The 21,755-nt window shown below is 45.5% G+C and overlaps 1 protein-coding gene across 5 annotated transcripts in view; it reads left to right on the forward strand.

The window, feature by feature from the left end:
- Positions 1–21,755, forward strand: part of JAK2 (Janus kinase 2) — a 1,231,913-nt gene that overhangs the window by 917,906 nt on the left and 292,252 nt on the right. For all 5 annotated transcript variants that reach the window (XM_078676001.1, XM_078676005.1, XM_078676003.1 and 2 more), the window contains 2 exons: positions 2,522–2,708; positions 17,249–17,376. In XM_078676001.1, coding sequence (XP_078532127.1) covers positions 2,522–2,708; positions 17,249–17,376 — 315 coding nt within the window. The remainder of the gene's footprint in view (positions 1–2,521; positions 2,709–17,248; positions 17,377–21,755) is intronic.

The following is a 21,755-nucleotide window of genomic DNA, read 5'->3' on the forward strand; positions in this document are numbered from 1 at the left end:
TCCTAGGACAGAGGCATAGTCAGTGGATGATGCTCCAAAGAGAAGCAAGTGTTCATTACCTCATCCTAGCATGTAATCACGAAACCAAGGGGGATGGCCCCGTCCCGTCCTCCTCGGGTCTCAGAGGGCCCGCCCTTTGCCCGGGCTTAGCCCGGCGCACGTCCCACGACGCGGGGCTGCTGATTGGATTTATGGCGCCTCCAGGCGCGGAAACGGGATCAGGCGGCTTCCTGCCGCAAAGGACACTGGGGTTCGTAGTCTCCCCCGCTCGGCGGCCGCGCCGGGATGTCACAGGCTGCGACAGCGGGGGGAGACAGAAGCAGGGGAGGTCCGGTAGGATTGCTGGCGGCAAGGGTCCGATTTCCCCCAGGGCAGCCCCCACAGGCAGAATGCCTTGACCCTCAGGACAGTTGAGTAATTCCTCCTTTAGCTCAGACTGCAGGCAATGTTCCCTGGCCTCTGGGGAGTCAGCTGTCCGTGCAACAACAACCCTTGGTTACCTAGTAGTCCCAGAGCACTCTGTGGAGTACCTCCTCCTCAGTCGAAAAGACCACAAGAACTAACACCAATGGGTTTTGGGGTCCCATCTTTATACCGGTTTTTTAGATGGAGAACATGTATTCCAGGTCTGCTTCTTTGAAACCAGTTTGGCTTAGTTCTCCTTTAATGTTTCCTGGCCTGGCCACTTCCCTGGCCTGGTCTTTATCTGCAATGATGTTCTTCCCAGCAGGACCCTCTCCAGGTGGAGTGCCCACCTCAAAGTCCAAAGACGTATGAGCAGGAGGTATCCAATTATTTGCAATCACTCCTGCAGAGATCAGGAATAGAGACACAAATATGTGCTCCTTTAAAGTACTCTTATCCCTAACAATAAATACAGTAGGCCTTACCCTGCACCCTCTGCCATGTACCTAACCGCAGCTGCAGTCAGTGTCATTTGCCACTCAATGTATCACGAAGGTCCCTGGCACTTCTCAAGAAAGCCTGTTCCTTTCCCCCCCCCAATATAGTGTGTGGTGTTATTTCCTTCCCATTTAGGAAATGCTAGCAACACACAAATGTTGTCATGGGTAAGCAGCCTCTTCTCCATCTTGTACACAGGTCCATGCTACGGACTTCCAAAATGAAACATCTAGACCACTATCATCTGTGCACAGCACATTATTCATACTAGCACACATGTACGGATGTCGGCATTCAGGATTCCGGGTTTTTCATGGGCGGCGTAACTTTAGGTGAATGAGTCTGTAAGTGTGCATTCATGTCTAACGAATAGAAAGGTCTGCCACTGGAATTCACCAAGCATGGTATGCTAGACCAGTGTGCTCCGCACATGAAACCTGTGACAAGGACGGTAGTCCTCCTGCAATATGAGGGTGCCCTTGGTGCACCCCTCCTGGTTCAGAACAAGGTCCAGAACTTAACATTGTCTTAGCCCAGACCCAGGTCAGTGCATGCACATGGGATTAGTGTGTGGCGTGACCAAAAATTAGAAAGCAGGATCACAAGTACATGCATTTCGTGCACGTAGGCCAAGGTAGAGAACGTAGGCCAAGGTAGAGAACGGTACTTCATGCAAGGGACAATACCATAACAACAAAATCTCAGAAGTTTAATTTAGCTGCTTGCCTCGCTTGTTGTGGAGTCTTATGAACACACCATTGAGACATGGGATTAACTAAAAGATACTCCTCCTAGTGATTCTTGTACCCACCTTGTTCTACATGCACGTGACGCCAGATGACTCAATAGCCATCCCCAGTCTATGTATTTGGTTACAGCTTGATGGAGGCAGAGGGAAACTGAATTGGAGGAAGGTAGCTGGGTTGTTTGGGGTGGGGGGCTTTTTCCTCGGAGCAAACTGGACATGTTCATTTGGTTTGTGCGCTACAGAAGTGCCTTGCTATCCTCGTAATGGAGTGGATGGTTCACAAATCTAAAGAAAAGGAGACTGTAATGCAAAGCTCACAAGTCACTCTAGTGAGTACGTTTTTTATCTTAGCCGATATTTCTGCAGGAGTATTGCATGGACATATCAATGCTGCTTTCCAGTAGTGGTAGAACGAGCTTTTATATTTGTTTTGGCCCAATGTGCCTTTGTTGTTGAGTAGATTCTTCAGATCACAGTTTGGCACATCCTTCACATTTGGTAAACGTTGAGTGATATCTGGCTCTCCAGGAAATCCATCAAGACCTGGCTTCATCCGATCCAGTTGGCTCTGAGCCAGTTACTAATCAGTTCTCCAAGTACCCAGGAGCCCCAGCGGTCTCTTGTTACCACTCCCTAACCTCTTAAACACAATAAACTAAACACGAGTTTATCAGTTTATCATAATTCTGTCTCTGATTCCTTATTCAACAGCCAATCGTTCTGCTAAACTTTGGTGCAGTAGTTTGACTTGCTCATACAATGCTGTTCTGTCATGTTGTATTATTGATACGTTGATATGAAGTTAATCATTTTTTTTGCTAAACAGTCTCAATAATTTCATATGTGTTTTTCCCCTTTGTACCTCTGAAGCGTGATGGAGTGTCTGAGTATAAGCACTGTTTAATCACGAAAAATGAAAATGGGGATTACAATTTAAGTGGAGCGAAGAAAAGTTTTGCGAGCCTTAAAGATCTTTTGAACTGCTATCAGAAAGAAACTGTCCGATCAGATGGCATAATTTTCCAGTTTAATAGATGCTGTCCGCCAAAAACAAAAGGTAAGATCATTTAGATAAAAATTATGTTCTTATTATTTTTATTAATTATTATATTACAAACACTCATCCTAAGCATGCAAGGGGCCATTCCAAGCCATGGGGCATGAGATTTCACAGACCCTTCTCAAAATGCAGTGACTGTAATAATAAATGTGCATATGTTTGTGGGGGTACGGAGAGATGGAGATCCATTTCATGTGTATGGAACGGCCCACTGATTGGGATACTGGAAAGAAGGTTCGGGACCAATAAAGGAAATGGTGGGATTCCAAAGCCCAGCATGAGTTGTTTTCGGAGTAAGGCACATGGGATAGGACTCTAACTGGGTGTGGGCTAGAGGCTGTTGTTTCATTTGTTGGTGTCTGCCAAAATGGTCACTGCAAAATGTCTGAAGCCAAAAGCATGCCTTTATCGGTGGATGTGGAGAAGAAAGATCTTGGACACAATGGCCCTGAATATTCTATCACAACACTTTATCGACAGTAGATGGACCCCAGTGTTGTAATGCACGTAAAAAGACGAGACCTCACGTGTAACCCCAAAACTGAGAACCCTACATCTTTTTGATTAAGTCAAGGATCACCACCTGATATCATATTGTGAACAAAGGGTTAGGAAGATGTGGGTATTTGAAATCTGCAATTTCTTGCTGAACCAACCCTAGGAAACCAAGGCTAATCCGGGACATGTGCAGAGATGCAAGGGGTACTGAAACACCACCCGAGTAGATTGTAATATAATTAAGGGCCATATGTATCATACTTCCGTTTAGCGAATTCCAAATAGCGAATTTTAAGGAATCGCTATTTGGAATTCGCAAAACGGTATGTATGTACAAAATCGCTTTTCAATAGCGATACCTTACCATTCCTAATTTGCGATTAGCAAATTGCTATTCGCAAATTACCCATTCATTTCTATGGGCCAGGAGGCCCATAGGAATGAAAGTGCAATTTGCGATTAGCAATTTGCTAATCGCAAATTAGGAATATTTTCAAGGGTGCAGGGGTGTCTCAAGAACACCCTGCTGCACCCCTGGGGCATGTATGGGCGTCATATGGCACCTTTGGTTTTTTGTAAAAAAGCTTTTTGAAAAGAATTCGCAACTTACCACCAACTAGAAGTTGGTGGTAATTTGCGAATCCTTAATGGCAATTTTTGAATATTTTTTGTTTGATACATTGCATTTAGGAATCGCAAAATTTGCGATTCCTTAAGTGCAATCGCAAAATAAGGAATAGCAAATTTTGCAATTCCTTATTTTGCATCAAACATGTTTGATACATACCATTTATCTAATTAGCATTCGCAAAGGCCGAAATTCGCAGAATTTCGGCCTTTGCGCATGCTAATTAGCTTGATACATATGGCCCTAATTCATCCAAATGCAGTTGTATGATAAACACACACAACATTTTTTTAATAGTGTGTAAGACAACAGCAAAGACAAGTTGATGCTATATTTATTTTCACACTGCATGTCCTACTTCCACTTAGCCGTTCCCTAACTGAATTAGTCAGCAGACTGACTAACCTACAGATATGTACATCCTGTGAGACCAACTTCCTTTCATGCTTCATCTGCATAATACAATTCTTATTGACCTACAGATATGTACATCCTGTGAGACCAACTTCCTTTCATGCTTCATCTGCATAATACAATTCTTATTGAAAGTAGTAGAGGAAATTATACATACCGGTGGGGAAAAAAACTGATAAGTATAAAAAGATAATTTTTATATCTTATAGAAAGTTTGCAGTGATCTGCAGACACTTTGAAATAACAAAATTATGGTACGTAATAGTGTGTAAGTAATTGAAAGAATTATTCATGATTTCTTTTTCTTTTTCTCAAATGTTTCTTTTATTTGCAATAAAGCAATAAAGGCAAAGTAATACAGAGCACCACTGGAAAGATACTCAACTAAGCTTTTTCATGCTCCCCTCTTTCACGTTCAAGAGCCACCTCATTAGCACCAGCAGCACTGCACAATGGAGAAAAACTCACTTTTCAATACTAATAATAGTGAAGGAGTCAAACCACAGTCAAAGTCCTTTTTTCATGGGATAAATGTGATGGAGTGGAGGATAAGTGAGTGGTGTGGGTAAGAAGGGAGAACGGGTGTAGAAGGATTCTCAAACTCACTGCTAGAAGAACGGAAAACAATTAGTGACCTGCCACCAGTGCCTAAGTAAACAAACCCCTGTAAAACTAACTCCATACAAAAACATGTTTTCAAGACAAAAGCAGCATTTTTTTTCAACTCAGAAATCAATAGTTCTGGCCCTATTGTAATACCCAACACCAAAGAAAACTACAACATATTATCGAATTATTTTGAAGGCAAAATATTGAACTCGGTCAGCCAACTGCAGAAATACTGTTACTCATATCCTGTAAAACCCCAGATGTGTGACTTTATTTGAACCTAAAAGTGAAGAAATGCTACTTCTTGCCCTTTCCTTTGCATTTGACACTGTCAGTCCCACCTCCCTTCTAAAAATTCTTGAAAGATCGGATAGGATCTAAGGCACTGTTCTGAGGTAGTTTGAATCTTTTCTCCCAAATTACTCACTTAACTCTTCGACAAGAAGTCCCCCAACAGTCCATCCTCTCCCCAACCTTTACTCTTTGTATATTCTCCCCCTCTGCTCTCTCTTGAGAACCTTGAACATCCCCTTTAATCACTGCGCTGATGAAACTCAGCTGTACTTTTAAATCTCCTCTTCGGAGGACTTCGCCAATCTTAAAAAGACTTTCAACAACCTCCCACCATGAACGTGACTCCAACTTTTTAAACTTAGCGCTCAGAAAACAGAATTCCGTCTGTTCTCACCTATGCTGTGCACAATCCCTGTACTATACCTGATTGAGTTCTTCAAACGTATTTGATTGCCAACCCTTGATTGTGAAACTGCGTATTTATTGGGTATTAGTCTTAACAAACGTATACAGCTCCATGCCCACATCAGTGGTGTGGCTAAAAGTACTCCATTCGAAATCAGACCCCTCCGGGGACTTAGTTGTTTTATTTTAGCCGACAACTTCAAAATGGTGGTCCAATATCTAGTCTTCTTAAACTTGATTATGGTAAGTTGTTATTGAATGGCATTCAGGGAGTCCACCTAGACCCACAGGAGGCAACCCTCAACCCAGTAACTCTAGTAGATACGAACACATCACCCCAATCCTTGCCACACTTAACTGGCTCCCCCGTTAGTCTAGTAGCACTTTTAAGTTACCCTGTATAGTCCACAAGGCTATAGATTCTGCTAATTAACTGGCACACACACTAAACATCTCAGAGGGATCCTGCTCTCTCAGTACCACAGTTTGTCTATGCCATGGGTACTCACAAACTTTCTCTCAGGGGCCAAATTTACAGTGTGGTTTGTGTCCGAGGGCCGCACCGGTGGGGGCGGGGTCAGTGGGGGAGGGGCTAGAGCAACAAAAAAAACTGTGACCATGAGGTTGAACACAGGTCCCTGCAGCGGACGCCTTTGTCCACTGAGTTACCATACCCGGCATCTATCTATCTATCTATCTATCTATCTATCTATCCATCCATCCATCCATCCATCCATCCATCCATCCATCCATCCATCCATCCATCCATCCATCCATCCATCCACCTCCCTCCCTCCCTCCATCCATCCATCCATCCATCCATCTGCCTCCCTCCCTCCATCCCTCTATCTCCCTCTCTCTCTCTGTCTCCCTCTGTCGCACTCACTCTCCCTCCTCTCACTCCCTCTCCTTCCCTCTCCTTTCCTCTCCTTCCCTACCTCACCCTCACTCCCCTTCCCTCACCCTCACTCCCCCTTCCCCTCTTCCCCCTCCCTCACGCCCCTTCCCTCACTCACTCCCTCATTCCCCTTCCCTCACTCCCCTTCCCTCACTCCCTCCCTCACTCCCCTTCCCTCACTCCCCTTCCCTCAATCCCTCCCTGACTCCCCTTCTCTCACTCCCTCCCTCACTCCCCTCCCCTCACTTCCTTTCCCTCACAGCCCTTCCCTCACCCCCTCCCTCACTCCCTCCCTCACCCCCTCCGTCACCCCTCCCTCACTCCCTCCCTCACCCCCTCCCTCACCCCCTCCCTCACCCCCTCCCTCACCCCTTCCCTCACTCCCCTTCCCTCACTCCTTCCCACACTCCCTTCCCTTCCCTCACTCCCCTTCCCTCACTCCCTTCCCTCACTCCCATCCCTCACTCCCTCCCTCATTCCCCTTCACTCACTCCCCTTCCCTCACTACCTCACTCACTCCCCTTCCCTCACTCCCCTTCCCTCACTCCCTCCCTCACCCCCTTCCCTCACTCCCCTTCCCTCACTCCCTTCCCTCCCCTTCCCTCAATCCCCTTCCCTCCCTCTCCTTCCCTCACTCCCCTTCCCTCACTCCCTCCCCTTACCTCACTCCCCTTCCCTCACTCCCCTTCCCTCACTCCCCTTCCCTCACTCCCCTTCCCTCCCTCCCTTCCCTCTCTCCCCTCACTCCCCTTCCCTAACTCCCTCCCTCCCTCCCTCTCTGCCTCATCCCCTCCCTCCCTCTCCTTCCCTCCCTCCCTCCCTCGCTCCCCTTCCCTCACTCACTCCCTCCCCTTCCCTACTTGCCTCCCTCCCTTCCCTCCCTCCCTTCCCTCACTCTCCTTCCCTCACTCCCCTTCCCTCACTCCCCTCCCTCCCCTCCCCTTCCCTCACTCCCCTCCCTCCCCTCCCCTTCCCTCACTCCCTCTCTCACTCTCCCTCATCCCCTCACTCACTCTCCTTTCCTCACTCCATTCCCTCCCTCACTCCCTTCCCTCACTCCCTTCCCTCACTCCGTCTCCCTCCCTCTCCCTCCCTCTGTCGCCCTCCTCCCTCTGTCTGTCTCCCTTTCTCTGTCTCCATGTCTCGGTCTCCCTTTCCCTCCCTCCCTCCCTCCCTCTGTCTCTGTCCCTCTACCTCCCTCTGTCACCCTCTGTCATCTCACCCTGCCTGTGTGTGCCCGGGCTGAAACAGCTTCCCCAGCGCGCACAGACACACAGCCCCACCCGAACACTGCACAGGTCTTTAAAAAGACCATTTGCATGTGAATGGGGCTTTGCTGTATTTCACCTCCCCTTAGCGCCCCTGCAGCTCCACTCTGGCCTCCCTGGAATTAATCGCCCCACACAGAGCAACAGTCTCTCCGAGTGTCTGTGCAACCGGCAGTGTTTGCAGACACTCTTTGAAAATGTTTTTTTAAAACACAGGTACGATGATGTCTCATGGTCCGCGGGCCGCCACGGAAGGCTTGCCGGGCCGCTGCTGGCCCGCGGGCCGTACTATGAGTACCCGTGGTCTATGCCTAGAAACTCTTGCTTTCCAAAAAAACACAGAATCCTGAAACAAGCCTTCCCTAAGGAATCTAACCGAAAAGTAGGGAATGCCATCACACATGCCATCACTGCTAATTCCTCTCACAAATGGCTGCAAAGATAATTTAAACTCATTTTCTTGCAGCAATATTTCCCGTGTTAAGTGAGCTTAAAACTCTTCATTGGAGACCCTCGTTTTTATCTTATTTACATTATATTTTAATACAACTGCAAGAGTACGGGGGTTTCACTCGTCACTTACTCATCACCGAGAACCCTGCATACAGGACGATGGAACTTTGTTGTCAGCTGAGATGTAAAAGTTAAACTCAACATAAATCATTATCAATTATCATTATCATTTCTTTAGTTCAGTTATTGTCAATCTTTTTGTTATTCATTCTTTTATTGAAGTATTATTTTCCATGTTTCACCATTAAAGGTTAACACAATCAATCAATATACAGTATTAAGGTAAGTCAATTCAGTAAATTTAAATAAAGTATCAATGCAATAAATGCATTAAGCACGTTCCATAAAGAAACTTCCCTATTCTAAGCTGTCAGGATAAATGCAAGGGGGATTTAAGGTGTCTGTTCAGATATTCATGAAGAGTTCTGATGAGAGAGTCTAACATAAGCATTAAGCTTTCGCAGATTAAGCTGGAAAGTGTTCTCTGCTCAAATAATAGCAGATTAAAGAATAAACTTAAAACTTCCCATAAAGAGATGTCCAGAAACTCACTACAGAGTCTCCTCTCTGAGAGTTAAGAAAGAGGGACCTACACCAACTGCTGCAGATCGGGAGTCCTACAGAAAGAGTCTGCCCATCTTGTCTAGGAACAAACACTTATATAAGCACACATTTTCTGTGTTGCAACTTTAAGATTCTTTCTTCTTCTTGACCAATAAGATTTCAGCATGCTACTGGGAACAGGCCTACACCCCATCTTCTCACCAGAGTACAATCGTCTTTTAATCATGTCTAATTAATTGTTGCGGCACATCCTTTCTTGTTTCCAAAAACTTCTTCCAATGAATCACGCTCCCTGTCGTCCACATCTTTTGTGGTGTGAACGTAACTATCAGTCGTCTAATGCAACAAATGTTTATTCATTATCTAATAAACAGTTGCTTGCAAAATTGCAACGTCTACAGCAAAGAGAAGAAAACCAACTTGCACAACTGTCATTTAAAATGAAGAACATGCATTTCAGTGTTAAATATATATTAATTTAAAGACTTTAAAATATGGTGTCTTTACATATGTCAAAAATCCAGGCATAATTTCTAGGTTACAGGACTATAGGTTTTAAGTATGGTAGCCTACTACAAATGTTTGTATTAACACATTCTATTTGATTGCTTAATATAAATTCTGCACATTGTATTTTTAATAAAGCCTTTAGTAAATAATTACATTTGTGTCAGATAATCATTTTACTATTTCTTGCTTTGACACCTTGGCTGTTATGTTTTTGTGCAGCCTATGTACAGTGCTGTGCTGCCCCTGAATCCTAGATCGCTCTATATAAAACTGCTTACGTAAATAAATAAACTGTAGTATACAAACTCTCAGGGCAGTCTCCTAGGTAATTTCCCACGTCCATATTTATGTGATCTTCAAACGTGTTTGAGCAGAACCACAGGTTAGAGGCGGTAAAACAGACCAAACAATAAAGGGTGTGGTCCCCTGCACCGCAGCAATGATTTCTAGTCTTAAAAAAAAGAATATCTTGCAGCTTTCACATGTGTAAAGATTTAAGGCGAGTTCCCATGCACAGCTTTTAACTTTGCTGGTTTTCACACAGAGGCAGAAAGGCTCATTGACAGAGCTCATTCCAATCCCCGGCAAGTGTCTTCACCTGTATACTAGATCCCCGTAGTAAAGTCAGGGAAAAGTAGAGCCCGCTGTAATCCCACTTGTAGGTCATATTTCATAGCTTCTGCTCTTTTCAAATTGGGGTAACTCCAATTTGAATCTCTCAGCATCACCATTGCGGTGCCACATGCCTGCTCAATTGAAGACTTAGACCCCTTCGAAGGGCGCCAAAAAGTGGTGGTTCAGAGGGTTTGGGGCTGTAAGCATCTTGCATAGTATGGTGCCAGATGCCAATCTACACATTCACCAATTGCGGTAGCTACTCTTGGAGCAGTGGAGCCAGCTGTGAGAAAGAGTCAAAGCTCTTCCCAGTCCCACATCCTCTACTGTGATGTTGGTGTATCAGTGACTTGTCAGGATTATATTGTATTGTAATGCCATCTTATTGGTGCTGAAGTCCCTTCTGCTGGTGTTGTTAGAGGGTGGGGAAGGTCCACATACATAGCAGCTCTATTTTTTTTTCTCTCTCCAATTAAATTATTTGTGATTTGGAGAAACCCCTTCATCTGCATCCACAAGAAATTATGGTGTGAGCCCTTCCTGTTCCACCTATCAAAGCAGTTCCTTACACGCTCATAGATGTAATAATAAATAACTTACAAGACAACCATGTTGACAGCTGTAGTTACATGAGATGCTATGCAGAATACCTAGTCCAATCTTACAATTTTGAAGGCCATGACCAAACTAAAAGGCAACGCAAGCAACCTAACTCATAATTTGGACACCTGCCCTCGATTCTTACACCTGTATTTGTGAATAATTATTGATAAGGTTGGCGTGACTTAAGTCTACATTTGCAAGAGGACACACTTAGTGACAGAAAAATGTTTTGTCAATCAGATTGAGGGAGCGTTTCTGGGAGCCATTTAGGCAGTAGGTGGTTGTCTTTTTCAGTCCTTAAAAACATCCATAAACTGTTTTGCATAATGGCAGGCCCTTTCTTCAGCCTTCAAAGACAGAGTCAATCAAGCACTAACAATGGAGAGAGTGCTGGTATTTTCCACTAACCAGCATACTCGGTACTTGTTCTGTCATGAAATCTTAGTGTAACACGTCTTCTTTACACTACAGGTAGACTTGGGCAAGCAATGGAGGATTATTTCCACTAATGTGGTGAGGAATTGTCAAAGAACAGTAAAACATAATAATAATAGTTGCAATAGAGGTGTGTTCTGCCATTGTTATGAATTGTGTCTATATTTACAGTATTGAATAAGTTTATTGTTTGATTAATTAAAATCATTACAAACCCCCCCAATGTCCATTAAAACGTAGTAAAAATATAATTACATTTATAAATACACCGGATTTTGACATGTTCCATAATTATAAAAGGAAATTGTTACTTTTTATTAAAAATTTGGGGACCTTTTGGAAAAGGTAGTTGTATAGTATAAGCCCCAGTGTTCCAAATTTTAATATTCGTGCTCCACTTTTTGCGATCTGCTGCTAGACGCTGGTAAGCATGCTGACCGTTCATTAATGTTATTGGTCGGCTGTTGGGAGGTGACGTTGATTCTGCTTATTTCTTTTATTCTCCGTCAGCTTGCCGTAAGAGGTTTCTGACCATTGTCATGAATTTGACGCCCCTGCAGACCAAGATAATGGAAGCGCCTTCCAACCAGCTTATCACTGCTTGTCTGCATGAACGAATGTTCAAATCATTGAAGATGAATTTTAGGTACTGTCTCCTCTGTTCCAGGACTGCTGGACATGCACATAATAAGTGGGTTACAGATTCTGATTTAAAACCACATAGTCGACAGTTTTCAGATTGATAGGGCTTTTTCCAAGTTGGGTGCAGGTCTTTTGAGTCATGCACACCCATGCGGAAGTTTATAAAGCTCTTTTTTAATTGCAAGCTGAAGTGAGCAGATAGATAATTTTGTGGCCTTAGGGTTCTATATGAGTTGATGACTGTCCACCCATGCCGGCGCTTGGTGATTGCTTTTTTGTCAGCCAGCAGGGATTTCTTTTTGGCTACGGCGTTTACGGCTTTGCCGAAGTCTACTCTATCTTCCCCGTTTTCCCACGATGTTTGTAGTTCCAGCTCAGTCAGAGCTGTTCTCAAAAAGCTTCCCCATGAGCTTGGTGTTTCTAGGATCATCTGGTGCTTAATTTCGACCCAGCATAGTTTGTTCAGGGTGTCCGGATTGGAACAGCGGAATTTATGACAAAGTTTGACGAAGCTACTCATTACCCGGTATTTCTGGTGCTGTAAGCCAAATTCCAGTCGAACCTGAGAAGGAGAGGCAGATTTTGGTAGCTCAAAAACAGCCTTGTAACTCCTAGTCTGGAGCTCATTCAATAAGTGTGCATCTTTTCCACACCAGGTGACTAAACCGTACGATAGGCTGGGCTGGATTTGTGCGGCCATGACTTTTAGCAGATGAGTGTAGTTCGGGCAGTCTAGTTTTTTACGAAGTTGTCTGTAAGCATAAATTAGTGATTGGGCTTTGGCTTTTAAAGCCAGTTTGTGTTCCTTGTGAGATGTGCCCTGCTCAATTATTATGCCAAGATATTTATATGAGCGCTGCTCTTCCACAGTTACCCCTTTTACCGACCATTTAAACTTTGTTTTTTTGGGATCCACTAAGCGAACAATTTTTGTTTTTTCTTTGTTTAGCTCCAGTTGTTCCTGATCCAAGTAGGATGCTAAGTTGTTTATTGATCTCTGTAAGCCAATCGGAGTTTGGCTCAACAAGACAATGTCGTCAGCATATTGTAGGATGGCGACTGACTCGTTGGCCATGTTCGGAGGGTGACAATCGGCTTTTTCTATGTACTGTGCGATATCTGAAAGAAACAAATTAAAGAGGCTGGGAGCTAGAACGCATCCTTTTTTCAATCCTAGCTGCGTAAAAATGCTCGGGGTTGTACTACACCCGTCGCCCAGCTTTACTCTAGCCCAGGTTTCCGTGTAAAGGGCAGTTATGGCGTTAAGCATTTCTCCTGGCAAGCCCCAGCCCTTAAGTTTGTTCCAGAGAAGACTCCTGCTTACTCGGTCGAATGCGGCTTTGATGTCCACGAAGCATGCAAAGAGTCGGGATTTCTTTCTTAACGCTTTTTCAGTTAAGAGTGCTAGGGTGGCTAAGTTGGTTGAGGTGCCCATCCCTTGCCTGAAGCCCGTCTGGAACTTGGGGATTATGTTCTTCTCCTCCATCCAATCTTGGAGCTGGGCTAACAGACAAGAAGCGTACAGCTTGGCCTCCACATCGATCAGCGAGATCAGTCTGTAATTGCCTGGCTTACGGTGGTCACCCTTTTTATATATAGGGTGGATGATATTCCCTTTCCAAGAAGCCGGGACTTTGGACTGTGTGTAGATCTCATTGAAGATGGGAGTAAGGTAGGAGGACCAGAAATCTGGGTCATTCTTGAAGATAGCGTTGGGGAGGCCATTTGGACCTGCCGCTCCCTTGGATTTGAGTTTTAAAATGTGACCTCTAAGGTCCTTTGCGCTGGTCAGATTGTTCGGCTCTTTACTAACTGCCTCAGGACTTGTTACTCGTCCTCCCAAATAGTGCGGGTTGGGAACTGAGTGCATTTCCACTTGAACAGGATGCTGCCCTCCAGGCCGTTCTACAGGGCCTGATGCTATGTTGCTGTACAGAGTTTTCACATGGTGAACCCACGATTCTTGACCGATTCCCGCTTCTTGCTGTAATGTTGGGCCAGTTGATAATTTGTTTATTATGCCCCAGAAGTCGCTACTATTGGGCTTTTTGCTTGCATGCAGTAATTGTGTCCAGATTGCCCCCTTGTAAGCTATTTTTGCTCTGCTCAGGTTCCTCCTGTAATTGATTCTTAATAGGCACAGCTTCCAATTTTTTATTTTACTTCCTTTGTTTTCTGCTCGTGATTGTTGTCGTACCTCTCTAGCGAGCCCTCTTTTTTGATCTCGCAGCTCATTAGTGAACCAGGGCTCTCTTTTGGTCACCTTCCTTGAGGTCCGTCCTAATGTGGCTGGGAACCTTTGGACTAGTAGCTGGGCCAGCTGTTCCCAAGTTTTGATGCAATCAACTACTGCTTGTGGGTCCTGTTTGTCCAAGTATTCCCTGACTGTCTCCTGAATGGCTTGTGGCACTACTCCCTGCCATTTTAGTTTTCGGAGGCTAAACTTTTCAGGGTATTGTTCTATGGACTTGATTTTTTGGGCAAGCTTTTCTTTGGAGGTCATTCTTGCAATAAGGGGCAGATGGTCACTTTCGACACGTGAAGTAATTTTAAAGGTGTCGATTTGTGAAAGCAGATTGTTGCTGACAATGAAAAAATCTATTGTTGAGGACACTTTTCCGCTCAAAAATGTAGCGGCCGCTGGAATGTCACCCGTGATTTTCCCGTTCAAAATTGTCAGACAGAGACGTTCTAGTTCATCCACAAATGTTCTGGCTCCCAGATTTTCTTGCCTTTTACTTTTGTGCAGGGAGTTCGCTATGAGGTTGCAATTGAAGTCACCTGAAATAACCATTTGGCAGTGCTGATGACTTTTCTGCAGAGATTTTGTTAAATTTGTTAGGGTTGTGTATTTTTCATTCTGCTTTTTTCTTTCAGGATGGATATAAATGTTGATTATTAGTAGTTGCCTCTTACTTTCATCAGACGACTGATTGCCATTTAATTTGGTCACTTGGACCCAATTGGTCCCCGTGTCCAATTCCTCGGTTGACCAGTCCAGATTTTGTGTTATGTAAGTTGAAAGGCCCCCTCTTGGGTGCCCGAAGCTCGAAAACTTTTCTGCCAAAATGTGGAATTCTATGAATCCGGGAATTGAGGTTGGAGACAGATTCCACGTTTCCTGGAGCAGGATTATGTCGTGATGAATGAGGAACGCTAGTGTTTCATGGTCCTGCCCCATATCTTTGAACCCATGGACATTCCATGAGCAGAACGTGACGTAAGCTGATCGAACTTTTTCCATATCGGGTGCCCGCCTCCATTTGCCTGATGCTCTTTTCGTTTCTACGTTAGGTATACTTGTTATTTAATGTTTTTGAGACCCAGGACCAATCCCTATTTTCCTGAGAACTTCCCTCCGTTTTTCCGGGACTTCCCTTTTTGTTCAACCTGTTCTCGTTGAAAGGGATGGGAGGCGAATTGGAGCGTGCACCGCGCACGCATGTGTTACGAATTTTCCCTGGTAAGTCCACATCTTTTAGATTTTTGAGGAGGGGGTGGGGATACCTGGGGCGTTCATGGACCTTCAGCGTAATTCCCCAGGCTAGAAACCTAGCGTTCTTTGATTATATTTTGTCCACCACTTCCTTTGAGGACCAGGTTGTCAGGGTCTCTTCGATTCCCGTCTTTGGGAATTGTTTAAATTCTACGACGATTAGATCTTGAGAGCGAATTCCTTTTAATTCCGAAATTTCGTTAAATAACCTCAACAGGTTCCCTCTATTTAGGATATCTTGTTTTCCTTTAGTCATATATTCGGGAACGAATGTCAATTTCGATTCAAACCCCTCTAACTGGTTACAGGTTATATTTACAGTACAAATGAAGGTGAACTAGAAAAGAGCACACAAATCAGAACCCTCAATAAAAAAAACAACAGTTCAGTGGTATTAGGGTGATAAAATGAGGCCTGGGACACTGAAAACGAGAAACTTAAAACAATGCTATAGCAACTGTTAAACCTTACCAGTCACCAACCTAATTATCCCGAAAGTTGTGAATGTGGCTACAACAAAAAGAAACTCAGTGGTAATATGAAAATAGTGTAGAAGTCACTCTACAAATGAAGTGAGAAGCTTCTCAGAGCTCGGGCCGTTGACTAAATGGTATGGGAAGTTAAGCTTATCTCTTTTTAGGTAAAATGTTGTAATTCCTTAAAATGTGTATATTACAAGGCCTTAGTGTTCTAGCTTCTCATTGTGTCTGTGTGTCTGTCTGTCTGTCTGTCCGTGTGCCCCACCCTCAGCATTAATACATCATTCAGACTCTTTTTGGTTTGGCTAAATCGCACACCAACTGGGTGCTCGACCTGTGCACACAAAGCAAGGTCTGAGGACAACAGACTGTAAAATGTAGGGTGTGTTCTTGAGAGGCAGGGTTACCACTCAGCTCACATACACTTGTAACAATTGGATATTGAGACAGACCTCCTCCAATCTCTCGTGAGGAGTCGAGGATGCTTCTAGTTGATATGTAAGTAGACCTTTGACTGGCTGAGGGTTTCAGTGCAATTAAGGGCAGCAGCTGGGCAGGCAGATCAGGGAAGCTTGTTCTAGCCAAGAGAAACATGCCGTACTCTGCGTAACATTCTGATCTACACTGGACTGTTTTGAAGATTGTGTCTAGTGAGCTGGAGGAGAACCTCAGCTTGTGCATCCAAACATCAGTAGTTGGGAGGCTGCCCAATGCCTGCCAGGTTCAGTACATCCTCATAGTGGGTACAGAAAAGGGCACCCATTACCTGCTTCCCAAAATGCGCTGTGATGGCTAAAACTAGCCCAACCCCCAGATTACTACCTTTCCAGGAAACGTGTATTCCCCTCAGACCATCCCTGAAGGCAAAGGAAAGAAATTGGAGAGGAAGACATTTTGAATGGGTTGTCCATGTTATCTGTGATAAACAACCTCCATTTGGTGAAGGTCATTCTTCCTATTTAAAGATCTGCGCACTCAGCCAAAGGTAACCCTAATGATGGATGTGGAGCTAATCTGCAAAGACTCGTTTCCAGGAGCACAAACTTTAATGTTCACCATGTTCAGTTTTAGAAACCTCTGTATACATTTGTGAACATTTTGGCTTCAACAGGCATCACTCCGGGGCGCATCTCTTGAACCCTTAAACCTGTGATGCTGACAATGATGTCCTTTGCAGAAGTAGCTGAAGGGACTGCCTTCTCAGTACTTCATGGTGGGGAGAACAATGATGCCCTCCCATTTCATTGTACAACTGTGTCCACAAACAGCAACAGACCTGAAGTTTTGAGGAATGGAAGTGGATCCTTCAGGATCCTCTGTCCCACAAATGTTGCCAGTTGGTGGCTGTTTGGCTGGATGGAAAAGCGTTATGGATGTTGCATCTGAATTTTCGTCATAATACTTAAGCGTTGGGTAAGAACCTTTGAAGACAACTATATTAATTATACAGCAAGATTGGGAAGCAAGTTGGGGGCACACATTCAGTGAATATCAACTGCTGTGCTTAAGGAGTTGAAATGGAAGTTGCTAAAATCTTAATATGACATTTTTCCTTGATGTGTGTTCTTTAAGACATTTATGTAAAAATTCATTAAAATTGTCAGGTTTTTTTCTACCAACTTTTGCGCGTAACTCGCTAATATTATATGCTTTACTTTTCTCTCAGACAAATCGAATCTCTTGATCTTTCGAAGCAATGGAGCTCCTGATGTGCCTTTATCCCCAACATTGCAGAGGCATAATAACGTCAGCCAAATGATGTTTCACAAAATTCGCAATGAAGACTTGACATTTGTAAGTAAAAGAACTATTTTATTTTGAGCAAATTACTGTTCGTCATGGTCCTAATTGCCCTGTGCCTCCTCATATTTCCTGTATTTTTTTAATGTTTTTCTTTTTGCCAAGATAGTTAAAAATTTCCCCGGTGCACCATGCTACTGTGGAAAATTTAGCACAGGAGAATTCATTGCTTATGTGACACTGCACGCACATTGGCCATGGTAACAGTGCTTGCATGAAATTTAGAGGCCCCATAAAGGATGAACACGTTTGGAGAGAGATCTATATGGTGTAACGCAGGCAATTCCATCATGGAAATAACTCGGCTTGCATGACAGTATTCTGGCACCAAAACAGGCGAGTATGGACCAATCAGAAGCAGGCCTTCACAAATTAGACATATCCATTGTCTGACGTGTACCGATTGGGCTCCGTGTTTAACACCTAACAATGCTTTACTGCCAGGTACACTCAATCAGTCGACTCCCATGCTTCTGAAAAAACCCACTGCAATTGATCCTCAATCCCGTTTTTTTCATCTCAACTCAATGTACATCAAAGAAAGAGTTCTTCTCAATTCTTTACCACCAGGGCCTTGGCCCCTTCAAGTGTGCTCTGCCCCTTTTCTTGAGAACATCGTCGATGAGAACGCAGGGACAGTGATGGAATGGACACCCTTTCAGTACTAATCCTATTGACATTCAGAGTTTCCATGTGCCAACATCAAGTCAGCAATCGGTGTCTCTCCCCCGAGCAGGGCGCTACCACGTGTGACACCAGTCAAAAAAGAATCATCTGAAAAAAACATGTTGGTGATAGATTCCTTACCTTGGAATATCCCCAGGCGTCAGACTCGTTCCGGAAAGTTTTGCTTAGCAGTACCCTTGCGCGTCAGTAGGTGGCGTCCTGCGGCTCCGCGTCTGTCACTGGCGTCGTCAGTGCCGAGATGACGTCGCGGAGAGTACTTAGGCGCCACCCATGCGCGCTGGCGTCAGTTCCTTCTTTTTCCGCGCCAGTAAGCGCAGATCCGGATTGAGCACCTACCTTGGTCTCTTTTTGACCACTATTTTGAGACTTTTGTCTCTGCACCTTTCTCTTGGTGCATGTAGAGATTCCTGGCTTTAAGTCCTGTGGGACCTGTCGGTAGTGGACCCCCACGATGTTTGCCTCTACTGCCTGGAGGCCGACCACGACTCCCGGGACTCCCGGGACTGCTGTGACTGCCGTGCCATGGCCCCTAGGCCTTGCGGGAGCAGCGGCAGAATTTGCTGTGAGGTCCAGCATTTGTTGTGTTGCCGCTCCCGGTCTAGGGGCCGTTCCCAGGACCGATTGTGGGACCGGAGATGTCGCTCCTCAGACTCCAAGTCTTCACCTTCGGATTCCGGTAAGCGTCGCCATAAAAAGAAGTCGAAGAAGCTTGTTCGCTCTCCGACGTCCCCTCGTTGCTCCTCGGAGGCGGACGAGGCGGACAGGGGCCTCACCCTGCGGCTCCATACCCGGGTCCATCGGTGACTCCCGAACAGATGCAATAATTCCTTGCTGCTTTGGACCACCTTTACAGGCCTCGGTTCCCGTCGGTGCGCTTTCGGGCCCCGCGGACCCTGGTCCAGATCCTGCTGGCCCGGCGGCTCCGCCATCAGCTCCAGCCCCGGTGCCACAAGATCTTGCCCTGCTGGCTCCAGCCCCGGCGCCATGAGGTGCGGCAGCGCCACCCTCGGCACCTGCCCCGGCGCCACACTCGGCTCCACCCCTGGCGCCGTACTGGGTGGCGTTTATCCCACCCTTGCCCCACTTCCTGGACCATTTTGTTCCGGCCTGGGATCTGCATTGGGAATCTGCACCGGTCTGGCCCTGGCCGGCCCGGCCCCGTTCACTGCACCGTTCCCGATGCCGTTCGTCCCATCTCTGGCTCCGGCTCTGCCGCCGCGACCGGCCCCCTCTACGCCAGAGGCAGACGACGACTGGGAACGGTCCGAGGATCCGCTTGCTCGGCAGTGTGACTCCGAACTCGATTGGCTGGATGACTTGGAGGATGCAGGCGACCTTGATGTCTCTTCTGACCCAGGATTTGCCTCTCCCCGCCTACTATGGAGGAGGGTGCCTCCTATATGGTGGTCCTCCGTCGGGCTGCTGAGGCCCTCAATCTTGACCTCCCCTCGGTGGCCCTCAAGACCAACCTTCTCAGCAAGATGCTCCAGACAGTGTCTACTTCGGTGGAGCCACTTCTTCCCTTTAATGACGCCCTTACAGAGGTCCTCTTGGGCACTTGGTCGAGGCCGGCTACGGGGGCCCGGTGGATAAAAACGTCGCCAGATGCCACCGACCGGTGCCCGGTGACCCCACTTTCTTGACCACTCACCCTACGCCTGAGAGCCTGGTCATTCAGGCCTCGACGTCACAGAGTGCCTTTCCTGTGGTATATAAATAAATAATACCGGGACTATTTTTGAATTACATTAACAATAACAGATAGCTCAATAAATAAGAGGCAGGATCCGATGTGTCCGAGTCAAAAGGATTTATTCAGGCAAAAAGGAAGGGACTGGAACGGGACAGCCTGAAATAAAATAAGAAGGAAGGCAGCTGCACCATTTCATCGACAGTGCAGCATATATATAGTAAAACATTACATTACATTACATACAGTAGGCGTAACTTATGACAAACGTAAGATAAGAAGGCATGGGTGGAAAAAGAAGGCGTGTACAGGGCGTGCATTGAGACATGTGGTATGAACGTCACAGAAGTGTCATGAATGGGGCGGAAACATGGAGGGGGCTACCTGAGCAGCTGGGACCTTTAACCTAGTGGTGCGCGCAAAACGGGCAATGACGTGTTACTAGGGAGAACTGGGGGCTATGACTTCTGCGCTAGAAGAGGAGACTAAAGTCTGCGGTGTCAGGACGACATGTACCTATGGCATATCTGGTATCTGGTGTTTGGAGTACATGTTGATAGAATCCAAAAGTTATCGGGGCAAAGGCTACTTGACACTAAGACTGGTGCAAGCATCTATTCTACATGTATTGCGTGTGCTAGGAATATTCTATGAATATTAATACAGTATTTCTCTTGCATGGAGACAGAAAGGCTAGACCATAGCTGAAACTGTTGATGTGGTTCAGTAGCTTAGGAATGCAACGAAGGAGGGCTGGACTGATAACTAGAAGCATAACATACTCTTGGCAGACAGGCGGGCAGAGCCAGGCCGGGCACTGCGCGGCAGGAAGTAAGTGAAGGGTCAGGGATGCAGGTGGGGGCTGCATCGCTCCTCGGAGCGGGTTCAGGAGACTGGAGCTTGAATCTGGTGTCCGGGCCCCTTTTGAGGCCTAGGAACGGGGACAATTCAATGAATTAACGTGCACACTGTAAAACGTGGCAACATAGGTCTAATACTCGTCGCTTTCACGAGAACTGGAAACTGGCATACTAGAGTTGGACACAACTATAATTGCGTCTTTAATCGATCATAGGGGGATACATGCATATCGATCATGCACATATAACATAGGATGGGGAACACGTAGGCACATATAACATGGCAAAATTCACTTTTCCACATTCCCTCCTTGTGCCCTACGTTTCCATCAGGAAACATCAATATTCATGATACCATCTATCTGTTCATATAGCATCATTTGCTCGTCTCGAATTGTCTTGGAACGGGATTTAGGACTAGGAATACAAGAGGTAGCACACATGCCGCAAATCGCAGGGCCACATTGTAAACAGAGGCAGCAACTGAATATGATCATTACTGCTATACCTAGGAATGACAATACTTTCCATCCCCAGGCAGATATGATACTCCAGAGCCAACCGGACCATGTCCAGGTGCCTGGATTCTGGTGTAACTGATGGGCAATTTTATGAATTCTGGTTATAGCTGAATAAACAGACGGCGCGTTATTAGGAATGAAAATGCAGCAACTAGATCCGATGACTCTACATGCTTCTCCTCTATCGGCCAGTATGACGTCAAGGACGAGACGATTTTGGAGCACGACAAATCTCATAGCAGATTGCTCTTCAGTTAAGTTACCTAGAAACCTTTATTGAAGTCTTGATATTGTTCTAGAGCAGTTTCAGTTTGGTCGACAATTGGGGACTCAGTCTCCCTTCTATGTCTAACGTGTACTAGAAGTGTGTTTCTGTGATAATCGGATGGGGCTAGAAAAACTGGTGGCAGTAGGAAGGCAATATAACAGGTTCCATCCCAATCGAGGGGCAGACGAACATATGCGGTCTGACCACAAACAAAATAAGAATGACGTGAGGCTTTGAAAATAGATTTCCCACTGTCACTATACTCGACCACAGTAGTACAATCACTATGTCCTACATGTGCGGAACCATTCTTTCTGACACATAATTCGCCTTTGACTGGTAGTACT

The sequence above is a fragment of the Lissotriton helveticus genome, chromosome 2_1, assembly GCF_964261635.1.
Source record: "Lissotriton helveticus chromosome 2_1, aLisHel1.1, whole genome shotgun sequence".
NCBI lineage: Eukaryota > Metazoa > Chordata > Amphibia > Caudata > Salamandridae > Lissotriton > Lissotriton helveticus.